Source organism: Tasmannia lanceolata, unplaced genomic scaffold (genome assembly GCF_043159265.1).
Source record: "Tasmannia lanceolata isolate RefF3 unplaced genomic scaffold, GAP_Taslan_0.1 ptg000002l, whole genome shotgun sequence".
Classification (NCBI taxonomy): domain Eukaryota; kingdom Viridiplantae; phylum Streptophyta; class Magnoliopsida; order Canellales; family Winteraceae; genus Tasmannia; species Tasmannia lanceolata.
Genome location: NW_027518679.1, coordinates 25,957,246 through 25,974,446, shown reverse-complemented (window position 1 = coordinate 25,974,446; position 17,201 = coordinate 25,957,246). Strand labels below are relative to the sequence as shown.

Below are 17,201 nucleotides of genomic sequence, written 5' to 3'. Positions count from 1 at the left end.
TATTAAACTTCATTAAGGGAAACATTACAAAAAAAAACACAACACAATTCCAAAGTCAAGTTGCATATAAAAGTCAAGTTCCTCAACCTGACATAACATCCAAGTATCCCAAGCCATAAAACATCCAAATAGAAAAGAAAAGTAAATAAAAAGGAATGCCATCAAATGATTCAAATCCTCCATTCCAATGTCCAAGTTCACGTTTCTTTGCATCATCCTCTTCAACATGAGTGAAGTGACAGTTGGACTTTCAAGGTCAATCAAGAGAAGTAACAACTGCAAAAGTATACAACAATTAATGTGGGCATACAAGTTACAATAATTAATTATAACAAAAGAATTAAGACAACAATAAAAAAACAAATAAAATGTTACCTGATTCAAATTCTTCAAGTTCATCTAGCTTTTCTTCTACTTCAATAGGGAGTGGCGAAGCCCGTAACCAATCTTGTCCACAAATCAAGCACTCTACTAATTTAGGGGTTAGAGAACTACGAAACTGATCAAGAATACGACCCCCGGTGCTAAAAGCGGACTCTGAGGCAACAGTAGAGACGGGAATAGCTAGAACATCTCTTGCTATTTTGGAAAGAATTTTGTATCTAGAACTATTCACTTTCCACCAACCCAATATTTCAAATTTTGGGTCTTGCTTTTCACATCCTTCTTCTAAGTACTTATCCACCTCAGACTTAGTATCCACGCTCTCCTCTTCTAAAAATGCAACAAAGTCCGAATCAACAAGATCTATAGTTTGCTTACAAGCGTCTAGGTTTTGCTTGTCAACCTCTATCTCATCTAAGTTTTGAACTTTATTGGGAGGCGATGTGGCAAGAGATTGGTAATGCACAAAAAGACGTTGAAATACTCCATATACTCTATTAGTGAGTGCACTAACCTTTTCCGAAGCATAGAGTTTAGAGTAACAAAATTTAATATACTTCAACTTAAAGCGAGGATCCAACACCACGGCAAGTAATAACATCATATTAATTTTATCGATGTTCCCCCAATACTTGTCAAATTTTTCTTTCATTTTGAACGCCATAATGCTCAAATAAGTATCTCCACTTTTTGACGACTCATCCAAAAGACGTTCAATCTTGAAAATTTCATGAAAATATGAGTTAGAGGTAACATATAAAGATCCGGATAACCGTAGAGTAGCCTCATAGAAAGATTTCAAAAATTGAGTCAATACTCGAGCATTATCCCAATCATCATCATTAGGGCACCCATCTTTCAACTCTGCCATAAAAAGTACATCTTCCTCTCCAAACCGTTCAAAAGCTTTTTGAAATTTCAATGCAATTTCCAACATAAGATAAGTAGAGTTCCATCGAGTTGGAACATCTAGGCAAAGTAAACTCTTACATGTAATTCTCTCTTTCTCCACACTAAACTTAAATCTTTGTGCTCTTGATGGAGAACTCCTAATGTACCTCACAGCCCCACGAATTCGAGAAATCGAATCGATAACTTCACTTATCCCGTCTTTGACAATCAAATTTAATATATGCGCACAACACCTCATATGAAAAAACTCCCCATCTAAAATGAAACCGTTCCTATTAGAAATTTTTTTCTTCAAGTATCCAACAACAGTATCGTTTGAACTTGCATTATCTACTGTAATTGTGCACACCTTTTCTATACCCCATTCTATCATGCATGACTCGACGGCTTGTCCAATTGCCTCACCCTTATGACTAGAAATCACACAAAAGTTTATTATTCTTTTATGTAATTTCCAATCATGATCAATAAAGTGAGCTGTAAGGCACATATAAGAAATGTTTTGTAAAGATGTCCATGCATCTGTTGTTAGAGAAATTCTTTGGTCTGTTTTATGCAACAAATCCTTCAATTTTTTTTTCTCAATTGCATACATTGCCAAACAATCCCTACCCACTGTACGCAGCCCAATCAACTTAAATCTAGGTTGCATGACACTACAAAAATGTCGAAAACCCTCTCGTTCTACAAACTTGAAAGGCAATTCATCGATAATAATCATCCTATTAAGCGCTTCCCTACACAACTCTTGGTCAAATTTCCATGCCGCAAGACTACTATCCCCTTCTTGTGACAATGATTGATATGAAGAAGGGAGTGTTTGCCTCGTGTCTTGAAAATTGGGATTCTTAGTGCAATTTTTAATATGCTTCCATAACATACTAGTACCATAAGAACTGCTATAAGTATAAGAATTTTGGCAATAATTGCATGTTGCATTTTCAAGTTTCCCCCCTTCCGGATCTTTAAGTCTAGCAAAATGCTCCCACACTCCAGATGTAAAAGACCTTTTCTTAGTTTGGCATACCTTTGCTTTACTTTGAGACGTGCCTTCCTCAATAGGACTTAAACCTCCAACAGGTACATCATTAGGAATGTTGGTGTCTCCCGTGCTCGACATCTAACAAGATAAACAAGATATGGAATATGGATGGTTAGATGCTTAGATGGTGTGACAAGAAATTCTAAGACAAGCTGCATCAATAAAATGAATTGAACTCAGACAATAATATGAATATGAATTGAACTCAAATTCTAATAGTAATAATTCTTGAGAGATGCATCAAAGCAGCATGTAAGAATATGATTTGAACTCAGACAAGCTGCCAACAAGAATATCTAAATGCCTCAAGAAAACGTGCAAAATGGTTTCAGAAGAAAATACCCTAATTAATTATGCACTTTCACAAAATATAAGAATTCTAAGAAAATAAAGTTATCTAAAATTAATGTTGCAAAGGACAAAATCAAAAACCTTAATCTTTAAGTTTAAACCCTAATCTTTAAGTTTAAACCCTAACAAAGCTAAATGGATCAAAATTTGTAACAAAGAAAAACTACTCAATAGAGTCAAAAATACTAATCTAAGTATCTAACACTCTCAAGTGGCTGCAAAATATGGACAAAGGAAACTCAAATTTCGAATTGAGTTTTACTTTTCCCAGTTTTTTTGGCCACTTTTGACCCTCTCCAGTCTCCACACCCATGCTGTCTCAGTCCTTTCCCTCTCTCACCCTCCTTGCCTTTCCCAGCACCTGACAGACTCATATTTTATATATAAAAAAATTCATGGCAGCCAAACATAGCCTAATTGGAAAAAAAAAGTTATATGGAAAAGGGATGGAATGCTGGAAAATCTATAAATCTGCAAATCTATAATGTGCAAAACCAATAGGGTTTTCCCCTCTTTCTAAAACCAATCTGCAAAACAGAAACCCCCCAAAAAAATTCCTAAAATCTATAAATCTGTACAAAAAAAAGAAATCAAGGCCATGAGAAATAAAAACCCAACAGAGAGAGAGAGAGAGAGAGAGAGAGAGAGAGAGGAATAGAGGGAAAATGAAACTCGAAATAGGGTTTTCCCCAAAAAAACATAAATAAAAAATTTTGGAGAAAATAGATGAAATTAAACTCACTCTGAGGCCGAGATCTGGAAAAAAATGACTCGAAGCTCGATCGGAGAAATCCGGCCGCCGAAAAGCCAAAAACCCCTCTTCTCTCTCGCTCTTTCCTTTCTTTCTTCGAAAGTTCGAATCTTCTTTAACTAGGAAAGAGAGTGAAGAGAGAAAAAGGGTTAGAAAAAAGAAGAAAATAGAGAGAGAGAGGGATAAAACCCGAGAGAGAGAGAGAGAGAGAGAGAGAGAGAGAGAGAGAGAGAGAGAGGAGAATCATACCTTGCGGCTTGCGGGAGCGTCGGAGACTCGGAGCAAGAGAGTCGGAGAGAAGGAGCGGTGGGAGACGGCGAGAGAACGAGAGAGCCGAGAGACAGAGAGAAGGAGGGAGCGGCGGGAGTGGAGGCGGTGGTGTGGAGAAAAAAAAACTAGGGTTTCTTTTTGGTTTGTGATTTGTGATTTGTGAATATATATTTTGGTTTTTTAAGTTTTTAGTTTTAAGTTAAAACTTATAAGTTACAGGGGGTGAATTAAAATGGGAGAGGGGTGATTTTATCAAATGAGGAGTGGCAAAGGTGAGGGTCGGTTCTCGGTTCCGGAATCCCAAACCCAGAACCAAACCGATTTTCCGCCGGTTCCCGGATTTCTGAACCGGAACCGAACCATATACATATGGAACCGAACCGAACCGAACCATATGTGCCGGTTCGGTTCGGTTCCTCGGTTCGAACCGAAACCATGTCCACCCCTATTGTGTATGTTGATGATCTAATCGTTAATGGAGACGATTTGGAGGAGGTCATAAGAATATTATCTTAGTCAATCTTGGAACACGCTTTCAGGTGAAGGAGCTGTGAGAGCTTAGTCACTTTCTTGGTCTTAAGATGGATGGAACAGAGAGGGATATTTATAAGTCAGCAGAAATATATCGGAGATCTACACAAGCGGTTCGGGATAGCTGAGTGCAATCCAATTGCCACTCTGTCTGATGGAGATTTGGATGAAGCTTCGAGCAGAAGAAGGAGAAGAACTTGAAAGTCAGAGAGTGTATCGCCAGCTAGTGGGCAATTTTATTTATCTAACTCTCACTACTTGATATAGCACAATCGGTCAGTATCATGAGTTGATTCATGCAGAAGTCGAGGAAACCACACCTTGTTGCAATTCGTCGAATATTGTGGTATGTAAAAGGCACAATGGATTTTGGTATTTTCTATGGAAAAGGTGGTGAATGTGAAGCTGTGGGATTTTGTGATGTGGATTACGCTGGAGATCTACTACATGGTATGTTTTTAGCTTGGGATTGGGAGTCCTGTCATGGTGTGGTAAACGACAACCGACTGTTTCTCTATCCATAACCGAAGCAGAGTATTGTGCTGCGACTATGTGTCACAAGAGAGTGTGTGGTTAATTCAGTTAATGGAAGACCTACACTAAGATACCGATTATACGATGGGATTGTATTGTGACAATGAGAGTGCGATGAAGCTTGTGGTAAATCTAGTGTTTCATGGCAGAATGAAGCATGTGGTCAGAGAGGAGGTGCTTTGTCGAAAAAATTCTCTCATGTCAATTTGTTCAAATGATTAAGTTGCCGACATATTTACCAGAGATCTGAACTACAAGAAGTTTGTGAAGTTTCGAAAGGAGCTTGGCATGACTTGTAGAGAGTCAGCGCTGGAGTGGAGTGTTGAAAATCATCACTGACTCTACACATTACGCCAGAGGGTATGGGTCGGCACGGTGCGGTATGCATCAACGCGTGTGGACCCACATGGGCAGCCGGTACCCTAGTTAAACTAGGATTCTCATATTTTGTTTTTTTTGGAAGAGGACTTGTGCATGTGGAGTCCGATTCGAATAGGTTTATTATGTTTAGTAGAGTTAGGGTCCTGATAGGATTTTGAATATTGTTTTGATTAAGTCCTAGTTGGTTAGTCGTTAGGGTTTTAGTTGGTTTTGGATTCGTAAGATTAGCTAGAGGTGGAGTTGGTATTAGAATAGGATTTCTTGATTTTTTGTTTTTAAAAAGGAGGGAGGTCCAAAACGTGAGTGAAAGCGAGAGAAGTGCAAACTGTTTGCAGACAGAGAAACACTGTATGCACGTTTGAAGAATTCGACGTCCGTACACCACTCCAATAGTTATACTCTGGTAGGTAGTAGCTGAACCTTGCATTGATACCACTTGTAGAAAACAAGAGATATTGATACGCTGTTGAAGAGATACATCAAGAAGCAAAACCCACAAAGCACACAAAAGACGAAATATCAAAGGAGATGGAGAGAGAATATTTGAATATTTTATTTAAAGCCAAACAGTACACTCACATTTCTCCTCTCTGCTACTGTTGACGTATTCTCCTCTCTCGACTCTCTCCTTCCTTTGTGGCTTGTGTTCTTGCGGGTTTTTTGCTGTGGGGAAAGTACAGATACACCCCCTCAACTTTCTGACATTTCAACGATAACTCGGACTTTTCAAAGTAATCAACAACACCTCCTTAGTTTTCAATAATTGTAAGAACCGGTAAAATATATATATATATAAATATAAAAATGGCCTCATAGGTGGGTAATCATCGGCCATTACTCATTTTCCCCAAGTTAATCGGGCATGAGGACATCTGGCATAATGGGGCGTACACGATTCGAACCCAAGTCTAAGCTAAGATTGAACGGCTTCCTACCACTAAGCCACCGCCCCAGATGTCAACAAAAACGGAATAGATATATATATATGTTAAAAATTTCCAATAGTCACTATTCACAATAGTCACTATGCGAGATTACTATGCAGAAATACTATGCAAGTTCACTATTGAGATACACTATTTAAAAGTATTATTCACAGTAGGACCCACCGAGTACTATTTACAAACGAGTCCCACCATCAGTAGGTCCCACATCAGCGGGCCCCACACCCGCAGGTCCCACATCAGCGGGCCCCACATCAGCGGGCCCCACACAAGTAGGTCTCACACAAGTAGGTCCCACACGAGCGGGCCCCACGACCAGCGGGTCCTACCACCAGCGGGACCCATCCCTAGTGGAAACGAAAATATCATCGCACCGACGAAAATAATAATAAAAAAATGCAAAAATACTATTGACCGACAAAATTAATAATAAAAAAATATTATTAACTATGCAAAATACTGTTAACCGACGAAAATAATAATTTAAAATAGTAAATAGTTTTTACTATGCAAAAGTACTATGCAAAAATACTATTGACCGACAGAAATAATAATTTAAAATAGTAAATAGTCTTTACTATGCAAAAAGTACTATGCAAAAAAATGTCTATAAATAGAGGAGGAGGAGGAGAAGAAAAGGAGAAGAGAAGAGAAGAGAAGAGAAGAGAGAGAGAGAGAGGAAGAGAAGAGAAGAAAGAGAAAGAGGAAGAGAGAGAGAGAAGAAGGAAAAAGAAAATCCACTACCAAGTAAGTCTTTTATAATAGTCTCTCTTTCATGGTTGGTTCTACCACCTAAATTATTTAATGATCTCTTTCAATGGTTGGTTCTACCACCTAAATTATTTAATGATCTCTTTCATGGTTGGTTCTACCACCTACCTATATTTTATTTGAAGTAATGGTTGGTTTTACCACCTATATGGATAAAGTAATGGTTGGTTCTACCACCTATATACTTAACGGTGAAATACTAGCATAGTAACCGTAAAGTAAACTTTATCAACTTATGGTGAAATGAATAGTGACATGATGGGGCCCACATAAATAGTGACATGATGGGGCCCACATAAATAGTGACATGCGGGGCCCACATAAATAGTGACATGATGGGGCCCACATGAATAGTAGCATGTGGGGCCCACATGAATAGTGAACACAGGGAACCTTATTTTAGGACATAAATGGACACAGAAAGGACTAGTGTTGTCTGTGTGATATTAAAAGGACCTAGACTAAAATAAGTTGACCTATTTCACTTATTTGCCTACAGGAGCCATCTCGTCCTACTGCGACTATAAGAAAAGGCAGGTGACAGCTAGACCTTGTCTTGTAATGGTGTTCAATATAATTGTCTATGCAATGTAGCTCTGCTTATAAATTGCCTGATAAATACATGCTTAGTGAATTTATACTCGCTTGCCTGGAATCAAATGAATTGAAATGAATGCTGGAATCAAATGAATTGAAATGAATGCAGGAAGAAAGGCAAAGGTAAGTAATTGCATACATGTTGCATACATGGGGGAAAGTGAAGGGGAACTTAAGGGTGTGGTGGAATCATCCTGGGACCTAAGGTCCAAAGGCCAACGCGAGAAGCGTGTACTGCCTTTCGTTGGCAAACCAACCAAAAAGGGAAAGTATCTCCGAGGGATAGTATCCCCGGCTCGGCAAATGCGAGACCGTAATCCAAGTCCATAACGTCACTACCTTCAGACAGGGGTAGTGGTTAGCCGTGCGGCAAGGACACCGGCAGAAAAAAATAAAAGAAAATGAAAAAGTCAGAAAAGAACTGACAGAAAAATAAATGGGGGAAAAGCCGGATGTACCTGGGGAATGTGCTGTCTCATTTTATAAAATTGTTGCATACATGCATACATAGCATACATTGAAATTATTGTCACTCCTTTGATTTATATTGCCATGGGCATTGTAATCTTTATTCTAGACATTATTGAAATGTGGATTTTATTGTATGCACTGTTATTATTGTCTCTTTTACTTTGCTCGGTCTTTGGATGACCCTGCTTTGACGTTGATTCCTCCACCACAGGGGTTGAGGCATTAGATGGCGGAGCATTTGCAAATGAAGGAACCATGGGATAAGGGACTGTGTGATCAGAGAGTTCGTTCCTGGAGTCCTTGCATTTTGACGTCTTACGTCATGTATCATTTTTAAGTTGTAATAAGATTCTATCGGGATCGTCGTTGATGCTTGTATAAAAAAAAAAATATTTCCATGATTTTTACTTTCTTTTGCTCGTAGCGACACGACGGAAATCGGGTCGTTACAGTTGTGGTATCAAAGCCCGGGTTTACGGAAACCCTGGTGCTTGTGGGTTGTGTCGTTAAGTAGGGTTAGATAGCTAATAGGTGACATATGATGTGTCACATTTCAAGGGTAAACTGGAAAAAAAAAAAAAAAAAAAAAAAAAAAAAAAAAAAAATTTTGGTCCACCATCAAAGAACTTGTGCCCCCACTGTGGAAGGATTCACGTTGGGCAATGCTGGAGAAGAAGGGATTGCCCTAAGGCACCAGCCTTCATCCAAAACCGCCCACCTCCGCCACAATATCAACCGGTGCAAACAAATCAGCAGAACCAGGGAAGAAGAAATCAGTACCGCCCTCTGACCCAAGATAAGAACGCACAGCCAGGAACTGAAAAGCGTTTCTTCGCCCTAATCAACGAGGTACAGGATGGGGCCTAATCAACGATGACAACGAGGTACAGGATGGGGCAACAGAAGGTCAGAAAACTTATTTATAAATTTTGGATTATGGGAAACAAGGGAATTCATAGGAGTAAAATGTCTGCCTAGAATAGAAGATTAGTAGTATTTAAGAGGCAGTGCAGATTATGATGGATTTCACAAGACGTTAATTTCTAATCAAAATTAAGATTTACAAAGTAAAGGAGATGATCTTAAATTATCATGTGTCGAGATTCTGATTATCAAGATATCTAGGTTATGGGCGTAGGAATTTCGGGGACGAAATTTTTTTAAGGGGGGTAGAATGTAAGAACCGGTAAAATATATATATATATATAAATATAAAAATGGCCTCATAGGTGGGTAATCATCGGCCATTACTCATTTTCCCCAAGTTAATCGGGCATGAGGACATCTGGCATAATGGGGCGTACACGATTCGAACCCAAGTCTAAGCTAAGATTGAACGGCTTCCTACCACTAAGCCACCGCCCCAGATGTCAACAAAAACGGAATAGATATATATATATGTTAAAAATTTCCAATAGTCACTATTCACAATAGTCACTATGCGAGATTACTATGCAGAAATACTATGCAAGTTCACTATTGAGATACACTATTTAAAAGTATTATTCACAGTAGGACCCACCGAGTACTATTTACAAACGAGTCCCACCATCAGTAGGTCCCACATCAGCGGGCCCCACACCCGCAGGTCCCACATCAGCGGGCCCCACATCAGCGGGCCCCACACAAGTAGGTCTCACACAAGTAGGTCCCACACGAGCGGGCCCCACGACCAGCGGGTCCTACCACCAGCGGGACCCATCCCTAGTGGAAACGAAAATATCATCGCACCGACGAAAATAATAATAAAAAAATGCAAAAATACTATTGACCGACAAAATTAATAATAAAAAAATATTATTAACTATGCAAAATACTGTTAACCGACGAAAATAATAATTTAAAATAGTAAATAGTTTTTACTATGCAAAAGTACTATGCAAAAATACTATTGACCGACAGAAATAATAATTTAAAATAGTAAATAGTCTTTACTATGCAAAAAGTACTATGCAAAAAAATGTCTATAAATAGAGGAGGAGGAGGAGAAGAAAAGGAGAAGAGAAGAGAAGAGAAGAGAAGAGAGAGAGAGAGAGGAAGAGAAGAGAAGAAAGAGAAAGAGGAAGAGAGAGAGAGAAGAAGGAAAAAGAAAATCCACTACCAAGTAAGTCTTTTATAATAGTCTCTCTTTCATGGTTGGTTCTACCACCTAAATTATTTAATGATCTCTTTCAATGGTTGGTTCTACCACCTAAATTATTTAATGATCTCTTTCATGGTTGGTTCTACCACCTACCTATATTTTATTTGAAGTAATGGTTGGTTTTACCACCTATATGGATAAAGTAATGGTTGGTTCTACCACCTATATACTTAACGGTGAAATACTAGCATAGTAACCGTAAAGTAAACTGTAAGGAAAGAAAGGCGAAGAAAGGCGAACTGCTGAGCATAGTAGCCAAAGAATGGTGGCCCACATGAATAATAACATGCGGGGCCCACATGAATAGTAACATGCGAGGCCCACATAAATAGTGACATGCAGGGCCCACATAAATAGTGACATGATGGGGCCCACATGAATAGTAGCATGTGGGGCCCACATGAATAGTGAACACAGGGAACCTTATTTTAGGACATAAATGGACACAGAAAGGACAAGTGTTGTCTGTGTGATATTAAAAGGACCTAGACTAAAATAAGTTGACCTATTTCACTTATTTGCCTACAGGAGCCATCTCGTCCTACTGCGACTATAAGAAAAGGCAGGTGACAGCTAGACCTTGTCTTGTAATGGTGTTCAATATAATTGTCTATGCAATGTAGCTCTGCTTATAAATTGCCTGATAAATACCTGCTTAGTGAATTTATACTCGCTTGCCTGGAATCAAATGAATTGAAATGAATGCTGGAATCAAATGAATTGAAATGAATGCAGGAAGAAAGGCAAAGGTAAGTAATTGCATACATGTTGCATACATGGGGGAAAGTGAAGGGGAACTTAAGGGTGTGGTGGAATCATCCTGGGACCTAAGGTCCAAAGGCCAACGCGAGAAGCGTGTACTGCCTTTCGTTGGCAAACCAACCAAAAAGGGAAAGTATCCCCGAGGGATAGTATCCCCGGCTCGGCAAATGCGAGACCGTAATCCAAGTCCATAACGTCACTACCTTCAGACAGGGGTAGTGGTTAGCCGTGCGGCAAGGACACCGGCAGAAAAAAATAAAAGAAAATGAAAAAGTCAGAAAAGAACTGACAGAAAAATAAATGGGGGAAAAGCCGGATGTACCTGGGGAATGTGCTGTCTCATTTTATAAAATTGTTGCATACATGCATACATAGCATACATTGAAATTATTGTCACTCCTTTGATTTATATTGCCATGGGCATTGTAATCTTTATTCTAGACATTATTGAAATGTGGATTTTATTGTATGCACTGTTATTATTGTCTCTTTTACTTTGCTCGGTCTTTGGATGACCCTGCTTTGACGTTGATTCCTCCACCACAGGGGTTGAGGCATTAGATGGCGGAGCATTTGCAAATGAAGGAACCATGGGATAAGGGACTGTGTGATCAGAGAGTTCGTTCCTGGAGTCCTTGCATTTTGACGTCTTACGTCATGTATCATTTTTAAGTTGTAATAAGATTCTATCGGGATCGTCGTTGATGCTTGTATAAAAAAAAAAATATTTCCATGATTTTTACTTTCTTTTGCTCGTAGCGACACGAGGGAAATCGGGTCGTTACAATAATGCTTGCTACGTGACGGGGTGGACAGGAACAAAGAAACAAAGAAATTCTGTATTTTTCCCTTTTGCTTTTGCTTTGATCTTGTTTTCAACAAGTGCATCAAAGCTTTTGTGCCTTTGATTCTTGTTTTTAACAAGTGGTATCAGAGCCATCGGCTAGGGACCGGTGAACGGTCATCAAAGGCATCATCGAAGGCACCGATCTAGGATTGGTGAACAATCGCCGAAGAAGCCACTAGTCTAGGACTAGTGAACAAAAGCTAAAGGAAGAAGATCAGACAATCGGTCATGTACTGGTGTATGTAGCCGATGGAAGATCACGCCTTTAGGGACGAGATCCGATACGTATGTACTCTGGGATCAAATGTCGAAGTTGTAGATCAGGGATCCTACTAGTTTGTCACTCATAAGAAGCTCGATCGAGAAGATTGCCAATTCGGTCAACGGGATTGAGAAGTTGAATAATACAAATTATTCATATTGGAAGTCTTGCATAGAGTCGTATCTCCAAGGGCAAGATTTATGAGAAATTGTGAATGGTGCAAAGAACTACTTCTCTTAACAAAGGTGCCGAATCGCCAGAGATTTTGAAGAAGTGGAAGATCAAAGCAGGTAAAACTACGTTCATGTTGAAAGCTACCATCCAAAGGAATTTTCTCGATTATATTCGAGAGGCCAAGACTCTGAAGGTAGCATGGGATGTTTGTGCCACTTTGTTTTAAAAAACAAACGATGCAAGAGTCCAGATGCTTGAAAATGAGATAGGCTCCGTATTTTAAGGGAATATGACGATTCCTGAGTATTTCATGAAGGTGAAGAAGATATGTCATGAAATATCGCAACTCGACGAAGAATCTAAGATTTCGGAGACACGGATGCAGAGGGTTATTATTCGAGGATTGAAACCTGAGTACAACGGTTTCATCACAGCAATCCAAGGATGGCCAACTCAACCAACGCTAGTGGAATTGGAGAGTCTCTTGGCAAACCAAGAAAGTCTAGCCAAACAGATGGATGGATCTACGATAAAAGAAAACGAGGAGGTTCTCTTCGTTGGGCGAGGAAGAAAGTTTCAGAATTTCAAGAATCAGAAAGGTAAGCTAAAGGCTAGATCACATCAAAGGGAAGAAAATTCTGCTCAGGGGGCAGCCTCAAGCAGTCATGGAACTCAAAACAAGGGACAAAGATGGACGTGTTACAGTTGTGGTAAGCCGGGCCGCTTTGCCATAGATTGTCGGTGCACCAAAGAAGAACGATGAAAGTAATTCTGCAACATTTGAAGATTTCCAGAAGGTTGATAGTGACGAGGAGTGGTGTTCTCTCCTTCACAGAAGAGCAAGCCGATGTGCGTGAATTTGCTCTTACTACTACATAGGTTGTGGATATAGCTAGTTCGACGAACACAAACAAAGGTGATTGAATAGACTTCCAGAGGCTGGATAGTTGATTCGGGATGTTCGAATCACTTGACCAGGAATGAGCAGAAGTTTGTGACAAAGATCGAATACAAAGGCAGTCGGATGGTAGTAATAACGAATAATAAAAAAATTGCCTATTACCCATATATGTAATGTTTCTCGGTCCAATGTAGAGCATGATTTATTGAAGGATGTCTACCACATTCTAGACATGAAGAGAAACTTAATGTCTGTATCTCAGTTTATGAGAGCATGCAATTATGTTCTCTTCGGCCCCGACGATGTGAAGATCTTCAAGGAATTATATGTTTCGGGTACTCTGCTTATGGAGGGAAGAAGAGTAGACTCGGTCTAAGTGATGTCGGCTCAGGAAAGCGTATGTATAGAGAACCCGAAAGAATGAAACTGCGGATCTATGGCATGCGAGATTGGCACATGTTGGATATTCAAAGATGAAGGTGATGATAAAGAAGCAATTGGTGAAAGGGCTTTCCTTTTCTAGAGGTGTACACCTTGCGGATCAATCCATGGTGCATCTTGCTCTTTGGATGACCAAGCCCCAGTGCTTGGCGGATTGGTGCGTGGCATCGTCATGCCTTGTATTCGATGGACTTTGCATTGGGCTCCAAGGCCTGATGTTCGATGTACTCGTGATGCAGGCTGATCATGAGAGGGTATCTAGAAGTGCATGTCAAGATCTGAGCCAAGTAGCATGTTGAACACTTTAGAGACTGTGTGCACATTCGAAGTATCAAGGGGTGTTGGCGTGTAGGGCCTTCAGAGCTTTGCACGATTGAAGGCTTGCCCTAGCATTCGTGCATGTTGGGGCGCCGCACGGGTTATTCCGCTGCTCAAACATTAGGCCCGTGATAGTTGGTATCAGAGCAAAATGTCCAAGCTATGAATTCAAAGTGTGCTTTAAGAGCTGGTATAAGATGGTATCAAGTGACAGATCAAAGCAGGTTGTGAATGCAAGAGCTTGTCAAATAGCTATGATACAGTTGGTGTCTGTGCTGGCATAGTTGCAGCAAGTTGCAGTGTTTGCGGCTATGGTTAGTGCATCTCTAGTGCATGTTGCTATGCACAAAAGAACGGGAAACGCTTTCAATTGTGGCAGAGTTGGAAAGAGCTTGAATGTTAACCAAGTGGTTGCAGCTTGGTGTGCCAAGTCGCGGATGTCTCTGAATCTAATACTTTGAAAGTTCATTAATTAGCCGAAGAAGAGCCGAAATTGCTTGGGTATGTTCCTTTCTGAAAAGTGACGCAAAGATTTCTCAGTGTTGTGTGTGAGACTTCATTGAGTCGTGTTGGTGGCATGGGTTACTTTGTAAATTCAGTAAACAAAGTGGCAAAGTATGGCAGCTTGGAAGTTTGAACTCTCCCCTATTTTACTTGAGTCGCGCATCAGAGGAACGATGGCTTGGAAAGATTCGTACCATCAGTGTTTGTTTAAACATTGTTCAATGAATTTGCTCGAAGCTTGATACAGTGTAAGAGCGGCAACCATCAGCAAATGGGTTGGCATGTTTCGATGACCCACGGATGTGTGAGATCGGAAGTGGCTATTGGGGAGTTGTGAATGCTCCGTTGAAGTGTTGCCTAAACAGTGATGTGTTTGCATATGGCCTAAGGGCTCTCTATGACAAAGGGTTGGCTTGCTGGTAGAAGACTAGAAGCCTTCCCCTACCAGATGAGGTGCTGAACGTGTCGGCACCAAAGTGCTCACCGAAGTGAATTTGCTTGCTCTGTGTGATGGCATAAACAGTTTGACGAACTAGCAGTATGCTCTCAGGGTGAAGAGGAAGCACCGACGAACCAAGGTCAAGGTACAACCTATGAGAAGGGTGGCGATACTGGGGGCCAGCAGGGTGAAGGTGTTCATGACCTCGACGAACTAGCAGACATGCTCAGGGTGAAGAACTGGTCAATGACTGGAGTACTTGGATGGCAGTTCGCAATCATTATGGAACATGCGAGATGCTCACCTCCGAAAGACCTTGGAACGGACGCCAATGCCACTTAGATCAACAATGGGTTTGTTGTGCTGATATGGGACAGTGTGGTGAGCTCAGATGGCATATGGGCAGACTGTGTTGGTATGGGACGACATAGTAAGTTTGTGTGTTTCTTACTGCTTTAGAATTTCTGTGTTTGTTGAAACTGAAAGGGCAGCTCAATCTGAATGATGGAAGATTTGGGTGGTTAGCAGTGTGAGCACTAGCCGCGAGTGCCCAAGGTGACCTTTGGTGGCATAAGGGTTGATTGTTCAAATCAAGTACTATGGCGTTGGACTAAAGTAAGCAAGACTAATAAAGTAAGCAAGACTAAGCATCACAGTTGGGGATGTAGTTGGTTCGCCGTATGATCTTATACCCGGAAGGAGTAACGGGTGCGCTGTGCTGATCAATCCCAGCAGGGAATTCTTTGCCTCACTAGGAGGCAGAACCTATGGTGGTTCCTTTCACCCATGGATATAAGCTGTTTCCCCGCGAATGTTCACACTTTGCGTGGCTGCCGCAGCAGTCGATCCCACCAGGGGATCCATTGCCTCACCAGGAGGCGGGACCTATGACGGTTCCTCGCCTAGGAACATAAGCTACTTCCTGGAGCTTATCCGCACTTGGCCAACGAGTGGCAAGTGCCATGCCGGCAGTGATGGCATCTTCTCAGCGTTTGTAGGTATCGACACAAAACCTTCCGCAGCGTTTGTAGGCACCGTCAGAAAACCTTCATCTAGTTTGATGGAGTCCGAGAAATCCTTCGATGTTGAAAATAACTCTAGCAGAGCTATAAAGCAGTGGTTGGCAGAATTTGAGGCAGTGTGGTATGCAGTAGAAGTCAGAATGCACTGATTGTCGAAGTGCCAGTGGCAGCTGTTTTCAAGATTGAGAAGTCGTCGCTATTGTGGAATTGATCTTCACAGAGCGCTCAGTGTCGACGAGGACATCAGCGTTATCAGGTGGGGGAGTGTCATGAGGAAACAGTTCGGGGACACAACCGGTATTAAAATCCAAACCCACCTCGTCTCGTTGCGTTCTCAAAAGTAGTCTCTAATAGCACTTTTGGTGGGCACTCCTGATTGAGAGGGTTGGTAGGCCAAACTCCATAGGAAGAGTCGACCCCGTGACATGCTAACTCCTCCCCCGATAGGCCTAGCAGGTGTAGGCTGGAACCTTGGTGGTTTGCTTATGGGTTGCAAGAGGACTTGCTTGTGCATGTGACGCACACAGCAGGAAATCATACTACAACTCGTGGGCGTTCCCTAAGGGAGCCTTGGGTGCGGACTGCGAGTTATCCACAGGGATGCTCCAGTTTCTTTGGTCGAGGATAGGGGCCAAAGACAGTGCATGTTGGGTTGGGTTCCCACATGCATTGCGCGTTCGGACCGGTGCAGGGGGCTAGCTATACTGTTTGCCTTCTGCACCTCGGTGCGTCTTGTGGGCAGGCCAATCTCTAGGTCTTCCACGAGTTTGTGTCGGGGCAACCTCGGTTTCCCTCGTGAGGTGTACACCTTGCAGATCAATCCATTGTGCATCTTGCTCCTTGGATGATCAAGCCCCAGTGCTTGGCGGATTGGTGCTTGGCATCGTCATGCTTCGTACTTGATGGACTTTGCATTGGGCTCCAAGGCCTGATGTTCGATGTACTCGTGATGCAGGCTGATCATGAGAGTGGGTATCTAGAAGTGCATGTCAAGATCTGAGCCAAGTAGCATGTTGAACAGCTTAGAGACTGTGTGCACATTCGAAGTATCAAGGGGTATTAGCGTGTAGGGCCTTCAGAGCCTTGCATGATTGAAGGCTTGCCCTAGCATTCGTGATTGTTGGGGCGCCACACGGGTTATTCCGCTGCTCAAACATTATGCCCGTGACACTTGTCTTCGACAAACCCTACTCTCCATTCCTGCATTTTACCCTGTACTGCAGATCATAGGTTGTTGCTTTGAATTGTGCTCCAAGGACCATGGTTAGTGATGACAAAGTTGACCACACATTTGCTCTCAAAGGTTACCTACATAGATAAACATAATTGTTTGTCATTGCTCCCATCATTCTTGGGGAGCTTTATGAGGTCTTCTGGCACCTATCCGTGTACTTCATGCCATCAGTTTGCTCATGCCTTCTGTTCTTTGATGTTTTGGTCTTCATATTG

At 41.4% G+C, this 17,201-nt stretch overlaps 2 protein-coding genes across 2 annotated transcripts in view; one reads left to right on the top strand and one right to left on the bottom strand.

The window, feature by feature from the left end:
* LOC143846792 (bZIP transcription factor 17-like) overlaps positions 1-17,201 on the top strand; it is a 29,437-nt gene that overhangs the window by 10,139 nt on the left and 2,097 nt on the right. The gene's annotated exons all lie outside the window — the stretch shown is intronic.
* Positions 309-17,201, bottom strand: part of LOC143846870 (protein FLX-like 3) — a 40,165-nt gene continuing 23,272 nt past the window's right edge. Inside the window, exon 4 of the mRNA XM_077355497.1 lies at positions 309-2,416. Coding sequence (XP_077211612.1) covers positions 341-2,416 — 2,076 coding nt within the window. The 3' untranslated portion in view covers positions 309-340. The remainder of the gene's footprint in view (positions 2,417-17,201) is intronic.